At 40.7% G+C, this 24,020-nt stretch overlaps 2 protein-coding genes across 5 annotated transcripts in view; both read right to left on the bottom strand.

Annotated features, from left to right (window-relative positions):
* Positions 1 to 24,020, bottom strand: part of LOC117407809 (uncharacterized) — a 504,618-nt gene that overhangs the window by 267,775 nt on the left and 212,823 nt on the right. The window lies entirely within an intron of this gene.
* LOC131722010 (gastrula zinc finger protein XlCGF26.1-like) lies at positions 7,342 to 23,596 on the bottom strand. 2 transcript variants are annotated; one of them, XM_059015535.1, is made up of 3 exons: positions 23,499 to 23,596; positions 9,532 to 11,469; positions 8,260 to 8,464 (listed from the first exon to the last, which is right to left on the bottom strand). In XM_059015535.1, exons 2-3 carry the CDS (start codon positions 11,432 to 11,434, stop codon positions 8,439 to 8,441), a joined length of 1,929 nt encoding a protein of 642 aa, XP_058871518.1. In that variant the 5' UTR covers positions 11,435 to 11,469; positions 23,499 to 23,596; the 3' UTR covers positions 8,260 to 8,438. The 2 variants fall into 2 exon arrangements, with proteins under 2 accessions (XP_058871517.1, XP_058871518.1); XM_059015534.1 differs by having other exon boundaries at positions 7,342 to 11,469.

The raw sequence follows: 24,020 nt of genomic DNA, 5'->3' as shown, positions 1-24,020 counted from the left end.
TCCAGGACTTACATCATGAGACACTAGCAAAGGAATTCCATTTCTCATTTCATGAGGACTGAGCCCACACTCCAGGGCTTACATCATGATACACTAGCAAAGGAATTCCATGATACAGAGGGAATCCCATTTCTCATTTCATGAAGACTGAGCCCACACTCCAGGGCTTACATCATGATACACTAGCAAAGGAATTCCATTTCTCATTTCATGAAGACTGAGCCCACACTCCAGGGCTTACATCATGATACACTAGCAAAGGAATCCCATTTCTCATTTCATGAAGACTGAGCCCACACTCCAGGGCTTACATCATGATACACTAGCAAAGGAAACACATTTCTCATTTCATGAAGACTGAGCCCACACTCCAGGGCTTACATCATGAGACACTAGCAAAGGAATTCCATTTCTCATTTCATGAAGACTGAGCCCACACTCCAGGGCTTACATCATGATACACTAGCAAAGGAATTCCATTTCTCATTTCATGAAGACTGAGCCCACACTCCACGGCTTACATCATGATACACTAGCAAAGGAATTCCATTTCTCATTTCATGAAGACTGAGCCCACACTCCAGGGCTTACATCATGAGACACTAGCAAAGGAATTCCATGATACAGAGGGAATCCCATTTCTCATTTCATGAAGACTGAGCCCACACTCCAGGGCTTACATCATGATACACTAGCAAAGGAATTCCATTTCTCATTTCATGAAGACTGAGCCCACACTCCAGGGCTTACATCATGATACACTAGCAAAGGAATCCCATTTCTCATTTCATGAAGACTGAGCCCACACTCCAGGGCTTACATCATGATACACTAGCAAAGGAATTCCATTTCTCATTTCATGAAGACTGAGCCCACACTCCAGGGCTTACATCATGATACACTAGCAAAGGAATCCCATTTCTCATTTCATGAAGACTGAGCCCACACTCCAGGGCTTACATCATGATACACTAGCAAAGGAATTCCATTTCTCATTTCATGAAGACTGAGCCCACACTCCAGGGCTTACATCATGATACACTAGCAAAGGAATTCCATTTCTCATTTCATGAAGACTGAGCCCACACTCCAGGGCTTACATCATGAGACACTAGCAAAGGAATCCCATTTCTCATTTCATGAAGACTGAGCCCACACTCCAGGGCTTACATCATGAGACACTAGCAAAGGAATTCCTTTTCTCATTTCATGAAGACTGAGCCCACACTCCAGGGCTTACATCATGAGACACTAGCAAAGGAATTCCATTTCTCATTTCATGAAGACTGAGCCCACACTCCAGGGCTTACATCATGATACACTAGCAAAGGAATCACATTTCTCATTTCATGAAGACTGAGCCCACACTCCAGGGCTTACATCATGAGACACTAGCAAAGGAATTCCATTTCTCATTTCATGAAGACTGAGCCCACACTCCAGGGCTTACATCATGATACACTAGCAAAGGAATTCCATTTCTCATTTCATGAAGACTGAGCCCACACTCCAGGGCTTACATCATGAGACACTAGCAAAGGAATTCCATGATACAGAGGGAATCCCATTTCTCATTTCATGAAGACTGAGCACACACTCCAGGGTTATATCATGACACACTAGCAAAGGAATTCCATTTCTCATTTCATGAAGACTGAGCCCACACTCCAGGACTTACATCATGATACACTAGCAAAGGAATTCCATTTCTCATTTCATGAAGACTGAGCCCACACTCCAGGGCTTACATCATGAGACACTAGCAAAGGAATTCCATTTCTCATTTCATGAAGACTGAGCCCACACTCCAGGGCTTACATCATGATACACTAGCAAAGGAATTCCATTTCTCATTTCATGAAGACTGAGCCCACACTCCAGGGCTTACATCATGAGACACTAGCAAAGGAATTCCATTTCTCATTTCATGAAGACTGAGCCCACACTCCAGGGCTTACATCATGATACACTAGCAAAGGAATCCCATTTCTCATTTCATGAAGACTGAGCCCACACTCCAGGGCTTACATCATGAGACACTAGCAAAGGAATTCCATTTCTCATTTCATGAAGACTGAGCCCACACTCCAGGGCTTACATCATGATACACTAGCAAAGGAATCCCATTTCTCATTTCATGAAGACTGAGCCCACACTCCAGGGCTTACATCATGATACACTAGCAAAGGAATTCCATTTCTCATTTCATGAAGACTGAGCCCACACTCCAGGGCTTACATCATGAGACACTAGCAAAGGAATTCCATTTCTCATTTCATGAAGACTGAGCCCACACTCCAGGGCTTACATCATGAGACACTAGCAAAGGAATTCCATTTCTCATTTCATGAAGACTGAGCCCACACTCCAGGGCTTACATCATGAGACACTAGCAAAGGAATTCCATTTCTCATTTCATGAAGACTGAGCCCACACTCCAGGACTTACATCATGAGACACTAGCAAAGGAATTCCATTTCTCATTTCATGAGGACTGAGCCCACACTCCAGGGCTTACATCATGATACACTAGCAAAGGAATTCCATGATACAGAGGGAATCCCATTTCTCATTTCATGAAGACTGAGCCCACACTCCAGGGCTTACATCATGATACACTAGCAAAGGAATTCCATTTCTCATTTCATGAAGACTGAGCCCACACTCCAGGGCTTACATCATGATACACTAGCAAAGGAATCCCATTTCTCATTTCATGAAGACTGAGCCCACACTCCAGGGCTTACATCATGATACACTAGCAAAGGAAACACATTTCTCATTTCATGAAGACTGAGCCCACACTCCAGGGCTTACATCATGAGACACTAGCAAAGGAATTCCATTTCTCATTTCATGAAGACTGAGCCCACACTCCAGGGCTTACATCATGATACACTAGCAAAGGAATTCCATTTCTCATTTCATGAAGACTGAGCCCACACTCCACGGCTTACATCATGATACACTAGCAAAGGAATTCCATTTCTCATTTCATGAAGACTGAGCCCACACTCCAGGGCTTACATCATGAGACACTAGCAAAGGAATTCCATGATACAGAGGGAATCCCATTTCTCATTTCATGAAGACTGAGCCCACACTCCAGGGCTTACATCATGATACACTAGCAAAGGAATTCCATTTCTCATTTCATGAAGACTGAGCCCACACTCCAGGGCTTACATCATGATACACTAGCAAAGGAATCCCATTTCTCATTTCATGAAGACTGAGCCCACACTCCAGGGCTTACATCATGATACACTAGCAAAGGAATTCCATTTCTCATTTCATGAAGACTGAGCCCACACTCCAGGGCTTACATCATGATACACTAGCAAAGGAATCCCATTTCTCATTTCATGAAGACTGAGCCCACACTCCAGGGCTTACATCATGATACACTAGCAAAGGAATTCCATTTCTCATTTCATGAAGACTGAGCCCACACTCCAGGGCTTACATCATGATACACTAGCAAAGGAATTCCATTTCTCATTTCATGAAGACTGAGCCCACACTCCAGGGCTTACATCATGAGACACTAGCAAAGGAATCCCATTTCTCATTTCATGAAGACTGAGCCCACACTCCAGGGCTTACATCATGAGACACTAGCAAAGGAATTCCTTTTCTCATTTCATGAAGACTGAGCCCACACTCCAGGGCTTACATCATGAGACACTAGCAAAGGAATTCCATTTCTCATTTCATGAAGACTGAGCCCACACTCCAGGGCTTACATCATGATACACTAGCAAAGGAATCACATTTCTCATTTCATGAAGACTGAGCCCACACTCCAGGGCTTACATCATGATACACTAGCAAAGGAATTCCATTTCTCATTTCATGAAGACTGAGCCCACACTCCACGGCTTACATCATGATACACTAGCAAAGGAATTCCATTTCTCATTTCATGAAGACTGAGCCCACACTCCAGGGCTTACATCATGAGACACTAGCAAAGGAATTCCATGATACAGAGGGAATCCCATTTCTCATTTCATGAAGACTGAGCCCACACTCCAGGGCTTACATCATGATACACTAGCAAAGGAATTCCATTTCTCATTTCATGAAGACTGAGCCCACACTCCAGGGCTTACATCATGATACACTAGCAAAGGAATCCCATTTCTCATTTCATGAAGACTGAGCCCACACTCCAGGGCTTACATCATGATACACTAGCAAAGGAATTCCATTTCTCATTTCATGAAGACTGAGCCCACACTCCAGGGCTTACATCATGATACACTAGCAAAGGAATCCCATTTCTCATTTCATGAAGACTGAGCCCACACTCCAGGGCTTACATCATGATACACTAGCAAAGGAATTCCATTTCTCATTTCATGAAGACTGAGCCCACACTCCAGGGCTTACATCATGATACACTAGCAAAGGAATTCCATTTCTCATTTCATGAAGACTGAGCCCACACTCCAGGGCTTACATCATGAGACACTAGCAAAGGAATCCCATTTCTCATTTCATGAAGACTGAGCCCACACTCCAGGGCTTACATCATGAGACACTAGCAAAGGAATTCCTTTTCTCATTTCATGAAGACTGAGCCCACACTCCAGGGCTTACATCATGAGACACTAGCAAAGGAATTCCATTTCTCATTTCATGAAGACTGAGCCCACACTCCAGGGCTTACATCATGATACACTAGCAAAGGAATCACATTTCTCATTTCATGAAGACTGAGCCCACACTCCAGGGCTTACATCATGAGACACTAGCAAAGGAATTCCATTTCTCATTTCATGAAGACTGAGCCCACACTCCAGGGCTTACATCATGATACACTAGCAAAGGAATTCCATTTCTCATTTCATGAAGACTGAGCCCACACTCCAGGGCTTACATCATGAGACACTAGCAAAGGAATTCCATTTCTCATTTCATGAAGACTGAGCCCACACTCCAGGGCTTACATCATGATACACTAGCAAAGGAATCCCATTTCTCATTTCATGAAGACTGAGCCCACACTCCAGGGCTTACATCATGAGACACTAGCAAAGGAATTCCATTTCTCATTTCATGAAGACTGAGCCCACACTCCAGGGCTTACATCATGATACACTAGCAAAGGAATCCCATTTCTCATTTCATGAAGACTGAGCCCACACTCCAGGGCTTACATCATGATACACTAGCAAAGGAATTCCATTTCTCATTTCATGAAGACTGAGCCCACACTCCAGGGCTTACATCATGAGACACTAGCAAAGGAATTCCATTTCTCATTTCATGAAGACTGAGCCCACACTCCAGGGCTTACATCATGAGACACTAGCAAAGGAATTCCATTTCTCATTTCATGAAGACTGAGCCCACACTCCAGGGCTTACATCATGATACACTAGCAAAGGAATTCCATTTCTCATTTCATGAAGACTGAGCCCACACTCCAGGACTTACATCATGATACACTAGCAAAGGAATTCCATTTCTCATTTCATGAAGACTGAGCCCACACTCCAGGGCTTACATCATGATACACTAGCAAAGGAATTCCATTTCTCATTTCATGAAGACTGAGCCCACACTCCAGGACTTACATCATGATACACTAGCAAAGGAATTCCATTTCTCATTTCATGAAGACTGAGCCCACACTCCAGGGCTTACATCATGAGACACTAGCAAAGGAATTCCATTTCTCATTTCATGAAGACTGAGCCCACACTCCAGGGCTTACATCATGATACACTAGCAAAGGAATTCCATGACACAGAGGTAATCCCATTTCTCATTTCACAAAGCCTCTAAGAACAATTCTATAATTGAGAGTTTAGAGTTTTATCTAGATTGATTAGTTCTCTTATAAAACCTATTTGATGTTTTACACGATTGAGGATTTACTATGAACCCACATACACACTCTAGACACAAGGAATGTTTCATCAATAGTAGTATTGTATTCAGAGCACAAATATTAAACAGAAATCACAAAAGTCATTAAGTCAATCTCTTGGTTTTCTAAGCATAACAGTCATAAAGTCAAAGCTCTCAGCCTGCGTTAAAGCAGCTAGCAGGGCCAGTGAAATATGACACTGCTTACACTCACACACACACACATACAGCCTAAACTGAAATGGGTCAGACAATCTTACAATAGATCACACTAAAGCTTACTAATAGTAAATTGTTTAACGATATAGCAAGATTACTTTAAAATACATTCTTCATCCAACTATGAGATAGATTACTTATAGTTACTTAATCAAGTTTCACTAAAACGTTATTTCACACACAAGGTGTGCAAACTAAACAATTAACATTTCAATTGTACGTGATAGTGTTACAATTAATTAATTTAGTTTCATGAGAGGAAAACGCAACTGGAACTATACTGGCTTACAGCAAACTCAGTCTCTCTGCATTTGCTCGTTTACTAGCTTGCCTTCCCTTTTTGGGTCGTGTTCTCAGTCACAGTCCTGGAGTTGCAGCTTGGCATAACAGAGTGACAGCAATTAGTTTAGCAATCAAAGTGGAGCACAACATGTTTAGTTTTGCTTGAATATTTATAGCATTTCTCTATGCTAGGTTGCTATCTGCATTGGTCATTTGTTCATCTTGCACCTTAAAACTCAGTCCTTTGATGTTTAATGTCCTTTTCCGCTAGGACATCGATGCTTTATGTCTTCCTCGCGTCAAACCGCTTCTTGTTGCCGCTGTGAATTATCTGTACAGAATTCAACTGTCCTTTTAGCCTAATCCAGTCCAGATGCCACCCAGTCCTGCTCACCTAGTTCAGGGGTCACACAGTTCAGTGTGTCTGCAGGAAAGGAGCCCTTTTTCTTCAAGACACAGAGATTGCATTAATCTGTCCAGTTACATTTATAATACACTTTCATGTATTAATATCATCTTCAGGGAATATTCACCACAAACAGCAGCATCTTCCCCTTTTTCAATGTCTCTCTTGGGTTTGTTCAGTTCCACTGCAGATCTGTATCTCAGGAATCATTAACAGTTTAAACAATGACAAACCTTTTACATACAGAGGTAATGGAAACATAATAATGTGCCCTTTATACACACAGATACTGGAAAACATACAGGAACTCAAACTCAACGTCAATGAAATCCTTTATAAATAACTAAGCCTGCCTTTGGATGTACTGCATTGTCACTCTAATGATATCATACTGATACAAAATACAAGCAAACAAGCCATATTTTGCCCAAAAGGAATAAACAGCTAATGGTGATTCCACAAAAGCACCAGCTATCTTTCTGTCAAACAGTCTGAGGCAACTTCACTCTGCAGATTGTTTATATCAATTATTCATAAACTGTATAACTATGACTGTAGTAATGATGGTAATGTTGTAGCATGTATGTATTGCAGATTTGAGTAAATGCAACTTTTATGACTCTTTTACTTGCAAACCTTTCATGCTTTACAGTATATTTATACAGCTCTGATATTGTGGGTCTGTCATAATTGCACACACAGCAATTTACACAATAAAAATGATAGGAATTGTATTTCAATCCCACTGCATTGAAGCAGGGCTCCAGTATACAACAAGCTTGGAGGTTCTCAGTACTTAAAGGGTGCATAAGGACCTTTTTATTTGATTGTGTCGCATGTTCCCATGTGTCTACAACTGCTTACAGAAGGTGTACGTATTGTTTAATTTGTTGTTTTATTTTTATATTTTGACCACTTTTTTAAACTTTTAAATTGCATTCACTGCCTCAAGGACCTCTCAGAACTACATTTCCCATCATCCTCCTGCTCACTGGTAAATTCATCTCAGTTACATATGTGAGCAGGAGGAGGATGATGGGAAATGTAGTTCTGAGAGGTCCATGTAGGTACATGGGAAGCCATCTTGAGGCAGGGAATGCAATTTAAAAGTTTAAAAAAGTGGTCAAAATGTATAAAAAAATGAAAACAATAAACACCTTACGTAAACACATGGGAACATGTAACACAATAAAATAAAAGGTCTGTATGTGCCCTTTAAACACTCAAAGCAGTCAAGTTCATTCAAACCCAAAACAGCACTTGCTCCAGTGCAAAGTTTGCACCACGTGAAATAAAAAAAAAAGAAAAAAAGGTTGTTTCAGCTTGTGCTTGCACTGGTGCAATAGCTTACAGGCCATTCTAGTAATATGAAGGGCACACTGCTGCCACACCCATGAAGAGAGTTTTAGTTTTAGATTCTTTTAAATAATTTACTTCTTTTCTCACCGACACTGGTACAGTAATGGTATTTTAAAAATATGATGTGTTAATCGGCAACGTTGTTTAATGTGTTCACAGAAACAAGCTTGGCATAAATCCTCACAGCATGATAAGTGAGATTAATTTCCAATGCAGTTCATTCTGAAAGAATGGGTCTGTCTCCTTCAGTTTGACATGCTCCCCTTCTCAGTGTCTCTGGATTCAGGCTGGCTCACTCCTGGGGACCCCCTTCATTTACTGCAGGGTGAGAGAGAGAGACAAGGAATCAGACAGCTCTCCACACACTCAAGCAAGCAGGGTGGAGAGGCGAGGGACTGGGAGAGGAGGGAGGCTGGATCCAGTGTGAATTCGCTGGTGTGTTTTTAGTGTTCCTGACTGCCTAAAGCTCTCCCCACATTCAACACAGTGATACGGCTTCTCTCCAGTGTGACTGCGCTGGTGTGTTTTTAGTGTTCCTGACTGCCTAAAGCTCTCCCCACATTCAACACAATGATACGGCTTCTCTCCAGTGTGACTGCGCTGGTGTGTTTTTAGTGTTCCTGACTGCCTAAAGCTCTCCCCACATTCAACACAATGATACGGCTTCTCTCCAGTGTGACTGCGCTGGTGTGTTTTTAGTGTTCCTGACTGCCTAAAGCTCTCCCCACATTCAACACAATGATACGGCTTCTCTCCAGTGTGACTGCGCTGGTGTTCTTTTAGTGTTCCTGACTGCCTAAAGCTCTCCCCACATTCAACACAGTGATACGGCTTCTCTCCAGTGTGACTGCGCTGGTGTGTTTTTAGTGTTCCTGACTGCCTAAAGCTCTCCCCACATTCAACACAATGATACGGCTTCTCTCCAGTGTGACTGCGCTGGTGTGTTTTTAGTGTTCCTGACTGCCTAAAGCTCTCCCCACATTCAACACAGTGATACGGCTTCTCTCCAGTGTGACTGCGCTGGTGTGTTTTTAGTGTTCCTGACTGCCTAAAGCTCTCCCCACATTCAACACAATGATACGGCTTCTCTCCAGTGTGACTGCGCTGGTGTGTTTTTAGTGTTCCTGACTGCCTAAAGCTCTCCCCACATTCAACACAGTGATACGGCTTCTCTCCAGTGTGACTGCGCTGGTGTTTATTTAGTGTTCCTGACTGCCTAAAGCTCTCCCCACATTCAACACAATGATACGGCTTCTCTCCAGTGTGACTGCGCTGGTGTGTTTTTAGTGTTCCTGACTGCCTAAAGCTCTCCCCACATTCAACACAGTGATACGGCTTCTCTCCAGTGTGACTGCGCTGGTGTTTATTTAGGTTTCCTGACTCACTGAAGCTCTCTCCACATTCAACACAGTGATACGGCTTCTCTCCAGTGTGAATTCGCTGGTGTTTTTTTAATTTTCCTTTGTCAGTGAAGCTCTTTCCACATTCAATACATTGATATGGCTTCTCTCCAGTGTGAATGCGCTGGTGTATTTTTAGTTTTCCTGACACATTGAAGCTCTTCCCACAGTCAGTACAGTGGTGTGGCTTCTCTCCGGTGTGAATTCTCTGATGTTTTTCTAGTTTTCCTTTGTTAGTGAAGCTCTCTCCACATTCAATACATTGATATGGCTTCTCTCTAGTGTGAAGTCGCTGGTGTGTTTTTAGGTTTCCTGACGCATTGAAGCACTTCCCACATTCAGTACATTGATACGGCTTCTCTCCAGTGTGAATTCGCTGGTGTTTGTTTAGTGTTCCTTTGTCAATGAAGCGCTTTCCACATTCAGTACATTGATACGGCTTCTCTCTAGTGTGAAGTCGCTGGTGTGTTTTTAGGTTTCCTGACGCATTGAAGCACTTCCCACATTCAGTACATTGATACGGCTTCTCTCCAGTGTGAATTCGCTGGTGTTTGTTTAGTGTTCCTTTCTCAGTGAAGCGCTTTCCACATTCAGTACATTGATACGGCTTCTCTCTAGTGTGAAATCGATGGTGTCTTTTTAGGCTTCCTGACTCCGTGAAACTCTTCCCACATTCAATACACTGATACAGCTTCTCTCCAGTGTGAATTAGCTGGTGTTTGTTTCGAGTTCCTTTGTCAGTGAAGCGCTTTCCACATTCAGTACATTGATACGGCTTCTCTCCAGTGTGAATTCGCTGGTGTTTTTTTAGGTTTCCTGACGCACTAAAGCTCTTCCCACATTCAGTACATTGATACGGCTTCTCTCCAGTGTGAATTCGCTGGTGTTTGTTTAGTTTTCCTTTCTCAGTGAAGCTTTTCCCACATTCAGTACATTGATATGGCTTCTCTCCAGTGTGAAGTCGCTGGTGTCTTTTTAGGCTTCCTGACGCATTGAAGCACTTCCCACATACAGTACATTGATACGGCTTCTCTCCAGTGTGAAGTCGCTGGTGTCTTTTTAGGACTGCTAACTCACGGAAGCTCTTTCCACATTCAGTACAGTGGTGCGGCTTCTCTCCAGTGTGACTCTGCTGGTGTGTTTTTAGGCTTCCTGGCTTGCTGAAGCTCTGCCCACATTTATTACACTGATGTAATATCTTTGGCCAGGATATATTTTCTGTATCCTTAAACAAGTCAACAGATTCCCCTTCAATGTGGACAGGCTCCAGTTCAGTCTCTTCTTTAATGTGGACAGGCTCCAGTTCAGTCTCTTCTTTAATGTGGACAGGCTCCAGTTCAGCCTCTTCTTTAATGTGGACAGGCTCCAGTTCAGTCTCCTCTTTAATGTGGACAGGCTCCAGTTCAGCCTCTTCCTCTTTAATGTGGACAGGCTCCAGTTCAGTCTCTTCTTCTTTAATGTGGACAGGCTCCAGTTCAGTCTCCTCTTTCATGTGCACAGGCTCCAGTTCAGTCTCTTCTTTAATGTGGACAGGCTCCAGTTCAGTCTCTTCCTCTTTAATGTGGACAGGCTCCAGTTCAGTCTCTTCTTCTTTAATGTGGACAGGCTCCAGTTCAGTCTCTTCTTCTTTAATGTGGACAGGCTCCAGTTCAGTCTCTTCTTTAATGTGGACAGGCTCCAGTTCAGTCTCTTCTTTAATGTGGACAGGCCCCAGTTCAGTCTCTTCTTTAATGTGGACAGACTCCAGTTCAGTCTCTTCTTTCATGTGGACAGGCTCCAGTTCAGTCTCTTCTTTCATGTGGACAGGCTCCAGTTCAGTCTCTTCTTTCATGTGGACAGGCTGCAGTTCAGGCATCTCCTGTTTAATGCAGATAGGTACCAACTCCATCTTTGTTCCTTGGCTTTCACCAGGATAAGGCAGTCCTGAAAGCAGAAAATGAAATGAAGTATTACGATCTGTTCTCTATCGGTGTGTTTACACTTACAGCTCGGACCTGAACTGACTCAGGGTCTGTGAATGTGTGGGTTGTAGTGAGTAGTGAAAGGGTGATGCAGGTGCTCCAGACAAGGACAAACCCAAAGTTCACGGTTCAAGTTCCTTTTTATTTCTTGAACAATAAAGGCCCTGCATATCAACAAAGCACTCATTAGGCATCTCCAGCCCCGCCCCACCCTTTCGTTTGCTATAGCTTTCACATATGCTAATAAATAAATAAATAAATAAATAAATAATAATAATAATAATAATAATAATAATAATAATAATAATCATACATACCGATCAATCATCTCCTGATCACTCATTTTATCACCAAACTCCTCAATAACGTGATCCAAGTCATTATTTTATTACTATAACATCTCAAAAAAGCTCTGCAAATGTCCGTAATATTCTCTGTGCGCTGATACAGTATCAGTCAGCTTGTTTCCTTATGATTGCCCCTATCCGATGCCAGGGGCAAGTATGACTATTCATGAGATACGTCCTTTTTTTTATTTTTATCGGCTTGTCTCGGCTCCTGTCGCTCCCACTCGGCCATTGAATGGTTTTCTCGGCTTTTTCCGGAGAAAAAACGACTAGAAACCCGTTATTTGTGTTTTTTTGATGATGTCGGACAGGGTCCCACATTGGACCGGATAGGAATAATTGCAATGTCCGACCAGGTCCGACATAGGACCGCAAAGGGTTAATTATTCTGAGAATGATAAGAGACACACGGTTGCAAAACAAACACAAAGCACTTAACCCTCGCTCCAAACAGTCCTCGTTTCCTCCCATCAACCACAACAAAGGAACCGATTATGACATCACATCCCCCTAAGGTACCCTCAGCCCCGCCCCCTCCGATAGCTAGTTCAATCACGTCTCTTCCAATTCATGAATGAAACTTTGCTTACCGTACTAGGGCGGGGACTCCTGGTACCGTGACGCCATCCCTTTCCTGAATGGCCGGCTTCCGACTGCCCCCGGAATGAACTGCCGAAACATTCAGTACGGGGCACGCAATTCCTGCTGTACAGTGCTCTCACAGGTCGAGAGGGAGATTGTTGATTCAGATTCATTCGTGCTTTGTCACAGGGTCTATCAGATTAAGATTCCTATCATTTGAGCCCGTTTACACTTGAGCACAGACCTAGGCTGGCTTTGGCCCCGTATGTGCGCACATAGCCCCTGAACTGCAGTGCGTGCCCGATGACATCATATCAACCACCCCTTGTGTGAAGACATTTCCCCTCCCAAAACACAGAGGCGGAAGTGTTTAAATCAACAGCAAGCCTGTCATTTGTGTGTTTCTACTCCAAGGTGGTCATTCCGTGCCAATTAAGATTTCATTCTGTCATCAGAAATGGAGCGGAGCATTGAGAACATGCAAATCAGATGTTTCAAGAAACAGGTGTTATTGTCTTCATTTACACATCTGTCTGACAACTCGTCTCACATGGAAATGTAAACAGTAACTCCCATGTATTTTCTTACCCATGACAAGTATTCCAAGGACACAGAGAAAGCAGGCAGGTGGCAGAGCGTTCAGCTTCAGAGCCCCACAGGTGTGGAATGATCTGCCTCGATTTGGAAGGGAGGCACCATCTCCTGCTGCTTTTAACCCTTCCGCTCCGGTGAACATTCTACCTGTTTGAGGTCTGACTGACAGAACGTGACTTTCGACTTGTGTATCAGGATCATTTTACACCAAATTGTTTGATGGCTGCGTAATGTGAAGAAGTTCAACATCAGACAGATCTGACAACTCATCAACACTTTCTGTAATAAAAATTAAAGTTTTCTTTTGGGTCAGTGTGACAGAAACACAGTGATTCTTGGTGGTAAATCTCCCTCTTGACCTGTCAGTGCGATAAGTAGCGAGAACAGAGTTGTACCTTGGACGGGCTGGCCCGACAGTTCTTTCCCAGGGTTCAAGGGCCAGCTAGAAAGGGGGTGGAACTCCGGTTAATTAACTCATTGACCTGGAAGGGAAAAGACGTGGCAGTCGCAGATTGGAGGGGCAGCTGCACTCGTTTACCAAGGGGTCATGTGTGACGGCATGAATGGGGACGGAGAATCGCAATCTGTTCCTTCGCTTTGGTTACGAGAAAATAACCTGGAAGGACCTGTGCAGTATCGTGATAACTTATCGTGAGTGTTTTATTTTGCCTATAATTGTTGTTGTATTAATAGATGGCTAACACATTCCAGAGCTGTTGCCAAGGGCCAGCACAAAACCTGGAACAGCACTGCACTATTGTCACTGATAAACCTGTACAACCCACCACGAGCACTACAGCACGCACCCAGGACTGGTGACCGTGTATTTATATTGTAGGAGGGATACTTGTGTGTTTTATTTGAGACTGCAAACCCGTTATTATTTACCCCGTGCTCTACACATTGCTGTGTATTGCCAGGGATCATTATTTGGTCACCAGATCTGGATTGTTAAAAATAAATGACTTCCAACTGGATTACAAATCTCTGTCTGATAATTACACACCACATCACTCCTGCACCTGTACACTGCAAACCACTTTGCCACAGTCGGTAAGCATTCTTGGTACTGTAAAGCAATTTAGTCTGCTCTCCAGTAATGCTGCACTTTAAAATCATGGTATATACCAGTCGTCTAAACCGAAACCTAAGATACTGAAATGCTGCACCTCATAATAAAATGTATTTCTCTTGGGCTGGGGCTTCAGTGCAATGCATTTTGATTGGACGGTCATCTCTGATGTTTATCCTGTGAATATTTCACGACAGTTGATATTTTGTTTTCTGGTAAGCTTGTACTTGTGATCGCCAAATCTCCAGACAGAGAAAAAATAAATAAACTAACTCATCTAGCTTTCTGTCTAACTACTTTTGTTTTGAAAGTATATAAAACCATCCCTGATTGGTTGTTGGAGCCTTTGGAGATGTCAGTCATTTGGTAAACAACCAATGGTTGTTTAAAACGCCTTAAAATGGGCGTCTACCGTCACCATGACATCATCGTTCACATGTGAATGATTTATAGCAGCTGTTTTGCTGTTTTTTGGACCAGGTAGGAATGAATAGTCAGATAGTTTTCAAAATGGTTTCATGTGGGTACAACCGGGTACAACCGGCATTAAAATTTTTGAAAATCCAGTATTGCACCAAATATAGCCTTGCAGCCAAATAATATTTCTCAAGAGCAGTCAAGGATAGCCCTCCTAGTTTAGAGAGCGAGAGTCTCCTTTTCTTTATTCTGGGCTGGGAACCCTCCAGAGAAAACCTACCCCGCAGACAGATTGGCAGCATTTTCCAGTTCAGCATCTTCTACTATTAATTCTAATTATTATCCTGATTATTGGTAGCCTAAAACTTAGTTCCAATCTTCACATAATAAAATGATTTACATGCAAATAAACATTTTCCCATCCAACTAACAGTATGATTTTTCAAGCAGGTAGGTCATTTATTTACGAGTTCCCTAACAATCCAATTATTATATAATGATGTAACTGCTGTCAGCTGCTTTTGTACACGTCAAACTACTGAAACTTACAGAAATATCATTAAAATAGCACTTTCACCCTTTGCAGGAAATGAAATCACCGAGCAAATTTTCAGAAACTCGCTCATATCACTAACAATCTTATATGAGACATTATTCTTGAAATGTTTCTTTGTAATGGCTTATCCCACAAGGTTGAGATTAAATGTCGGGGCCATTTACAAAAAATGCATATTAAATACAGAACAGTAAAACATTGCAATACAACCGCCTATTATAATCCTGTTGAGTGCTTGAAACACTGATGAAAGTCATTCTACACATCATATATTATTATTATTATTATTATTACTACTACTATTATTATTATTATTATTATTATTATTATTATTATTATTATTATTATTATTATTATTATTATTATTATTATTATTAATTCTAAGCTCTCTGCATAAATCAGTGACCATCAGGACAAAGCTAAACGAAAGCCAGAGTGTGTTTCATTTTACAACACAACGGAGTATGGTGTGGATGTACTTGATCAAATGGCACGGCAGTATTCTGTCAAAGGTGCTTCTCGCAGGTGGCCTGTGGCTGTTTTTTTTATGTTTTGGACCTGGCTTTTGTTTTGCACAAGGAGTGCACCGGGAACACAATCTCCCGGAGGAACTTCATTCTGCAGCTAGCCCTGGAGCTGCGGCAGAAACATTTTGATAAGAGAAGTGCAATCCGGCTTGCAAATGCCCCTCAACCTTCAGCCAGCGCTGCAGCCACTGGCACACGGAGGAAAAGACAAGGCCAGGCTGCTAAATGCAACAGAAACAAAACACTGGAAGCCTGCGCCCGTTGTGAAGAGGCAGTCTGTGGCACATGCACTGGTAACGTTGAAAAGTGTGTTTTCTGTGTGGATTGTACTAATTAGACAGCTGTAATAGATGTGCCTTTGAACTCTGATTCCCTCAAAGCGCATTCATGTCGCTTGTTATGTTATATTTTTGTTTTATTTTTAGAACTAGTTATTTTTTATAATTTTGTATGTGCATACAGCTTTCTACACCTGTTTACACAGTAGTTTATTGTGTAATGTGTATTACAGTTTTCATATTTATGTATGTGCTATACAGTTTTTTTGCTGTGCAAATGTTATATATGGTGTTCACAAATAAAAATATGAAGTTGTATCTGATTGTTTTTCATTTTCATATCGAAGCTGTTTTAATGACCCGCTGTGGCGGTTGTAACTCGTCAGAAATCTTGGCGGTTCAAGTGTTAATTTGAAAATGCACAAAAAAACTCAACTTATGTAGGAGTTTTAAAGCTAAAACTCTGACTTGTTTCACTTCACTTTGTTAATTCATTGCCACATCTGTTTATAGATATTTTCTGCATTCAAGACTGAAATGATTGCAGATGTGTTATTTTAAATAGGAGACTGTGAACATGATGGCTTGCAGTGCATGACGTCAGACCAGAAACACAAAACCAAAACAAACAGGTACTGGCGGGGCAACACTGAAACGCTGCGGCGTTCAGTTCATTTATTAAACAATAGGAAATAAAAGACTTAAACAAAACAAAGGGGCACGTTGGCCAAACAAACAAGTATCGTGCTGGTTTAGAGCCAGAACGTATAGCAATTGTTTACTTTGAATTCTCTCTTACCTCCTGACTCCTCACTCGTTCTACACCACTCCAAACAAGGAAAGCTGGAGGCTTTTATACTCTGGACGAGGGGTTAACTAGCTGTTAATTATCTTATTACCCCTCGGCCACAGTCTGCACGAGTTTAGTAAGGATGCGGGACTGTCAGCTAGTTAAATAATCAGTAGCTGATCAGTCACGCATCACTACGAGGTTTTAAAATAAAATAATGGCGGCAGCTTTTCGTCCGCACCGCAAACAATAATAATACAAATAATAATATAAACAGAGGGCCGGAACACTCGTCTCTTTTCTTTCCCTCTACAACAAAAATTACTTTATTTGCAGCAGACGTTTTATGACAAAAAATTCAGAGTATAAAATAATGTGCTGACAGTCATGAAGTGCTGCAGTAATTCAGAGTATAAAGTAATGTGCTGACAGTCATGAAGTGCTGCAGTAATTCAGAGTATAAAGTAATGTACTGACAGTCATGAAGTGCTGCAGTAATTCAGAGTATAAAGTAATGTAGTGACAGACATGAAGTGCTGCAGTAATTCAGAGTATAAAGTAATGTAGTGACAGTCATGAAGTGCTGCAGTAATTCAGAGTATAAAGTAATGTGCTGACAGTCATGAAGTGCTGCAGTAATTCAGAGTATAAAGTAATGTGCAGACAGTCATGAAGTGCTGCAGTAATTCAGAGTATAAAGTAATGTAGTGACAGTCATGAAGTGCTGCAGTAATTCAGAGTATAAAGTAATGTGCTGACAGTCATGAAGTGCTGCAGTAATTCACAGTATAAAGTAATGTACTGACAATCATGAAGTGCAGCAGTAATTCAGAGTATAAAGTAATGTGCTGACAGTCATGAAGTGCTGCAGTAATTCAGAGTATAAAGTAATGTAGTGACAGTCATGAAGTGCTGCAGTAATTCAGAGTATAATGTGCTGACAGTCCTGAAGTGCTGCAGTAATTCAGAGTATAAAGTAATGTGTTGACAGTCATGAAGTGCTGCAGTAATTCAGAGTATAAAGCAATGTAGTGACAGTCATGAAGAGCTGCAGTAATTCAGAGTATAAAGTAATGTGCTGACAGTCATGAAGTGCTGCAGTAATTCAGAGTATAAAGTAATGTACTGACAGTCATGAAGTGCTGCAGTAATTCAGAGTATAAAGTAATGTGCTGACAGTCATGAAGTGCTGCAGTAATTCAGAGTATAAAGTAATGTAGTGACAGTCCTGAAGTGCTGCAGTAATTCAGAGTATAAAGTAATGTAGTGACAGTCATGAAGTGCTGCAGTAATTCAGAGTATAAAGTAATGTAGTGACAGTCATGAAGTGCTGCAGTAATTCAGAGTATAAAGTAATGTAGTGACAGTCATGAAGTGCTGCAGTAATTCAGAGTATAAAGTAATGTGCTGACAGTCATGAAGTGCTGCAGTAATTCAGAGTATAAACTAATGTGCTGACAGTCATGAAGTGCTGCAGTAATTCAGAGTATAAAGTAATGTGCTGACAGTCATGAAGTGCTGCAGTAATTCAGAGTATAAAGTAATGTGCTGACAGTCATGAAGTGCTGCAGTAATTCAGAGTATAAAGTAATGTGCTGACAGTCATGAAGTGCTGCAGTAATTCAGAGTATAAAGTAATGTAGTGACAGTCATGAAGTGCTGCAGTAATTCAGAGTATAAAGTAATGTAGTGACAGTCATGAAGTGCTGCAGTAATTCAGAGTATAAAGTAATGTGCTGACAGTCATGAAGTGCTGCAGTAATTCAGAGTATAAAGTAATGTAGTGACAGTCATGAAGTGCTGCAGTAATTCAGAGTATAAAGTAATGTGCTGACAGTCATGAAGTGCTGCAGTAATTCAGAGTATAAAGTAATGTAGTGACAGTCATGAAGTGCTGCAGTAATTCAGAGTATAAAGTAATGTGCTGACAGTCATGAAGTGCTGCAGTAATTCAGAGTATAAAGTAATGTGCTGACAGTCATGAAGTGCTGCAGTAATACAGAGTATAAAGTAATGTAGTGACAGTCATGAAGTGCTGCAGTAATTCAGAGTATAAAGTAATGTGCTGACAGTCATGAAGTGCTGCAGTAATTCAGAGTATAAAGTAATGTAGTGGCAGTCATGAAGTGCTGCAGTAATTCAGAGTATAAAGTAATGTGCTGACAGTCATGAAGTGCTGCAGTAATTCAGAGTATAAAGTAATGTGCTGACAGTCATGAAGTGCTGCAGTAATTCAGAGTATAAAGTAATGTAGTGACAGTCATGAAGTGCTGCAGTAATTCAGAGTATAAAGTAATGTAGTGACAGTCATGAAGTGCTGCAGTAATTCAGAGTATAAAGTAATGTAGTGACAGTCATGAAGTGCTGCAGTAATTCAGAGTATAAAGTAATGTAGTGGCAGTCATGAAGTGCTGCAGTAATTCAGAGTATAAAGTAATGTGCTGACAGTCATGAAGTGCTGCAGTAATTCAGAGTATAAAGTAATGTAGTGACAGTCATGAAGTGCTGCAGTAATTCAGAGTATAAAGTAATGTGCTGACAGTCATGAAGTGCTGCAGTAATTCAGAGTATAAAGTAATGTAGTGACAGTGATGAAGTGCTGCAGTAATTCAGAGTATAAAGTAATGTAGTGACAGTCATGAAGTGCTGCAGTAATTCAGTGTATAAAGTAATGTAGTGACAGTGATGAAGTGCTGCAGTAATTCAGAGTATAAAGTAATGTAGTGACAGTCATGAAGTGCCGCAGTAATTCAGAGTATAAAGTAATGTAGTGACAGTCATGAAGTGCTGCAGTAATTCAGAGTATAAAGTAATGTGCTGACAGTCATGAAGTGCTGCAGTAATTCAGAGTATAAAGTAATGTAGTGACAGTCATGAAGTGCTGCAGTAATTCAGAGTATAAAGTAATGTAGTGACAGTCATGAAGTGCTGCAGTAATTCAGAGTATAAAGTAATGTGCTGACAGTGATGAAGTGCTGCAGTAATTCAGAGTATAAAGTAATGTAGTGACAGTCATGAAGTGCTGCAGTAATTCAGAGTATAAAGTAATGTGCTGACAGTCATGAAGTGCTGCAGTAATTCAGAGTATAAAGTAATGTGCTGACAGTCATGAAGTGCTGCAGTAATTCAGAGTATAAAGTAATGTGCTGACAGTCATGAAGTGCTGCAGTAATTCAGAGTATAAAGTAATGTGCTGACAGTCATGAAGTGCTGCAGTAATTCAGAGTATAAAGTAATGTGCTGACAGTCATGAAGTGCTGCAGTAATTCAGAGTATAAAGTAATGTGCTGACAGTGATGAAGTGCTGCAGTAATTCAGAGTATAAAGTAATGTAGTGACAGTCATGAAGTGCTGCAGTAATTCAGAGTATAAAGTAATGTGCTGACAGTCATGAAGTGCTGCAGTAATTCAGAGTATAAAGTAATGTGCTGACAGTGATGAAGTGCTGCAGTAATTCAGAGTATAAAGTAATGTAGTGACAGTCATGAAGTGCTGCAGTAATTCGGGTGCACTGATAAAGATTTTCTTGTCCGATGTCGATAGTCGATGGTTCTCTGCCCATATCGGCCGATACCGATAATAATAGACAGTGCATGTAAGCTATTGTAAACTACTAGAACAAGACCCAGGGCCAAATTGAAACTGTTTTACAATTATGAATGTTAAAATGAACAGGTATTGTTTACGTGTTGCATTTACTTCAGAAAATGAATACAAAGAATAACGTAGTATTATACTGTGTGCTGGACAGCAATTTATACATTTGTTTTACAACAGTCACACAAAAATAACACTTTGCATTTGTACAAGTGAAAACAATTCTGTAGAAAAAAAACATCTACAATGTGACATGAACTTGTATAGCCACTTGCTGTCTAGCACTGCGTATCATAACCTCTACCTGTACTGTACAGTAGAAAAGAAACTCAGTCTAGACAATGTGAACTACAACAGCGGCCGTTACATTCTTATTGTAAGCATACACTGCTTCAAAATGAAGCACAGCTTAAACTGTTCACTTCATCAAAAACATGTCATGAAAATAACCACTTACAAAATTCAGTCAAACTTGAATTAGTTACTAAACAAGACAGCACAATGATCAATTACAGCTTCAAAAAGCCACAGAATACACCCGCAACCAATGAGATTGAGCAAGACACACAATTACAAATAATTATAATTATTATTATTATTATTTTAAACAATCAGTGTTATTTAGGATTCAACCTATTTTTTTTTTTTAAAGCATCAGAATAATATTCTACTCGCAGTCCATCGCTGGATTTAATGCAGCATCAAGTCTGTTCTGCACACAACTCGCTATCCTATTGTTGTCTTCAGATATTAAAAATCCAAACACGGCTCTTTAGAGACTTATTTACTGCAGGGTGATCACACGTTACACAGCACTGGGAAAATGAGTGTCTCAATGTTCTTGCATCATTAGTAAGCATGCCTGAGCAAACATTAAATTCTGTGCTGGATGAAATTCAATCATGTATATGGGTGTACATTATCGGCTAAAATACTGCAGATAGACGAGTGTGTGTGTTTTTATTTCCTCTTATCGGTGCCATGCAGACAGGCTCCCGATTATCAGAGCACCCCTATTATTAAATAAAAACATGTAAACTGGCACAGAAATAAGAAATAAAAGCTTCTTGAAGTGCGTCCTGAATGGTTATAATAACGAGATGCAAAGTGAAACGCAAGTGCTTTGAATGAAGTGACTGAACTAACACGATGAGACTGCAGTTTAAACGTACGTGTATTTTGTTGATCTTACAGTAAATCAATGAAATGTGCGTGTTTCAGCACATTGCCACCAACTGTCATTTTAACATTTTACTATGGAGGGGCGTTAACATGAACACAAAAATGTAAGACCAGCAGATGACAGAAAACACTTTAATCCCCATTAAGATGAGCGACGTGATTGTTTGGTCTTGAGATCTGTTTATATGGTCTCATGACAATGTGCTCTGATGCCCTTCAGTGATTTCAATTAATATTTAGCTTGTGCATGATAAGACATGGGATTACTCTGCAATCTCATCAAGTTTACTACCAGTCACATCCAGAACTGTCACGTCCATGACGCTAATCTGGGCACTTACTATTAGAAAGGGTCAACATGTTTATTCCAGAACATACATTTTAAAAAATTAGCTTTGCAGAGAAAGTCTGAACAAAATATATAATGTAGTATCCAACTTTTATAGAAACTTTACCAAGAAAATGTTATGGCTGTGACATTTGGTTTAATTTAAACACCATTATTTTGAATCACTAAAATATTTTCCTTCATCCCAAGAAAATGTAATATTAGTAACTGGGCAGCAGTGTGGAGTAGTGGTTAGGGCTCTGGACTCTTGACCGGAGGGTCGTGGGTTCAATCCCAGGTGGAGACACTGCTGCTGTACCCTTGAGCAAGGTACTTTACCTAGATTGCTAACCCAGTAAAAACCCAACTGTATAAATGGGTAACTGAATGTAAAAAAATAATGTGATATCTTGTAACAATTGTAAGTCGCCCTGGATAAGGGCGTCTGCTAATAAATAAATAATAATAACTTGGTAACATACCCAGAGTCAAAATGTGACATATTTACAAATGTGTGACTAAAACATGCATCTACCATTGATAGCTACAGTGTATGGAAGCTGGACTTATGAAAATGTTGTTTTTTTAACAGTAATTTTAAATGCCTGTAAAGTAAAGGCACAAAGAGAACAATAATAATACAGCCTGCATTGATAGACACCCTTTAGTACAAATACAGGGAGAGATGCTTTTGATAAATACAACTTTTTTTTTTCATGGCCATGGCACTTTTTCATTGTCCTTATAAAGTTTTTACTTATTAAAAACAAGGCTAATTGTTTAGAATGTTACTGCAATTACTGATTTGAGGACAACTGTGTGTACAGCAATAACTTGCATAGTATTGATTTGAGACACCTCTGTGTGCAGAGCAATAACTTGCATAGTATTGATTTGAGACACCTCTGTGTGCAGAGCAATAACTTGCATAGTATTGATTTGAGGCACCTCTGTGTGCAGAGCAATAACTTGCATAGTATTGATTTGAGGCACCTCTGTGTGTACAGCAATAACTTGCATAGTATTGATTTGAGGCACCTCTGTGTGTACAGCAATAACTTGCATAGTATTGATTTGAGGCACCTCTGTGTGCAGAGCAATAACTTGCATAGTATTGACTTGAGGCACCTCTGTGTGTACAGCAATAACTTGCATAGTATTGATTTGAGGCACCTCTGTGTGTACAGCAATAACTTGCATAGTATTGATTTGAGGCACCTCTGTGTGCAGAGCAATAACTTGCATAGTATTGATTTGAGGCACCTCTGTGTGCAGAGCAATAACTTGCATAGTATTGATTTGAGGACACCTCTGTGTGCAGAGCAATAACTTGCATAGTATTGATTTGAGGCACCTCTGTGTGCAGAGCAATAACTTGCACAGTACTGTTCACTTAAGAAACAGTCGGAAATGAGTCATGGAAAAGAGATCTACTGAAAAAATTAATTTAAAAGCAAGTGATCAGCCCTTTTTAATCTGTGAAAATAACAGAGATTAATTGTACTGTAACGCGCATTCTTGTGCTAAACTCTTAGCCTTTCAGATACGTTTCTTTCTGTAATATTAAGCAACAATGTCACAATAATAAACAAAGCATTGCACACAACTACAATCCTGCCCAGTAACACAGTGACTGCTCTGACACACTCAGTTACAATGAGACAATATAAGCCGAGTATGAAGCTGATTGAAGTGTAATGAATAGAGAGAGAGACACTTACTTCAGGTATTGTCAGTGGGGTGTGCAGCACGGCTCTAGTGCTCTAGTCACTCGCTCTGACCGTCTCCTCAGTGAATGTGTCCTTTCTGCTCTTCAGATCTGAAAATGTGTTTGTTTAGTTCAAGGAGAACAAAGTTTTTTTGTTTTTTTTTTACATGTATTATTTGCTTCGGTTCACTTTCACAGATATATACAGTACTATGAGATTACAAGAATACAGTTTAAGATACTGTGAAAGAAGCCGTTCAAGAGGAGGGGGCAATTTCACCCCCCAGGTGAACAAGGAAGTGCAGCACTATCTGAAAGCAAGGCTTGTAAACCCGTATTGTAACCTCGTGTAGTACCAGATATCCTGCATCAAAATAAAAACGAGTTTCTTTCAGGTAGCAATATTAAAAACCCTGTGTGACGCTCCACAGCACGAGTTTGGAACTGAGGTCTCCCTCAGTGTTTTAAATGATACCAGCAGAATAAAACTAGTGAAGGAAACAAAGCTACACTTCATTGAAAGTATATTTAAATA

Source organism: Acipenser ruthenus, chromosome 50, assembly GCF_902713425.1.
Source record: "Acipenser ruthenus chromosome 50, fAciRut3.2 maternal haplotype, whole genome shotgun sequence".
Lineage (NCBI taxonomy): Eukaryota > Metazoa > Chordata > Actinopteri > Acipenseriformes > Acipenseridae > Acipenser > Acipenser ruthenus.
This window is presented reverse-complemented; position numbering and strand designations above follow the sequence as displayed.

Excerpts from the sequence above, each read along its gene's own strand:
- LOC131722010 (XM_059015534.1), bottom strand. The coding sequence starts at position 11,434 with ATGGAGTTGGTACCTATCTGCATTAAACAGGAGATGCCTGAACTGCAG.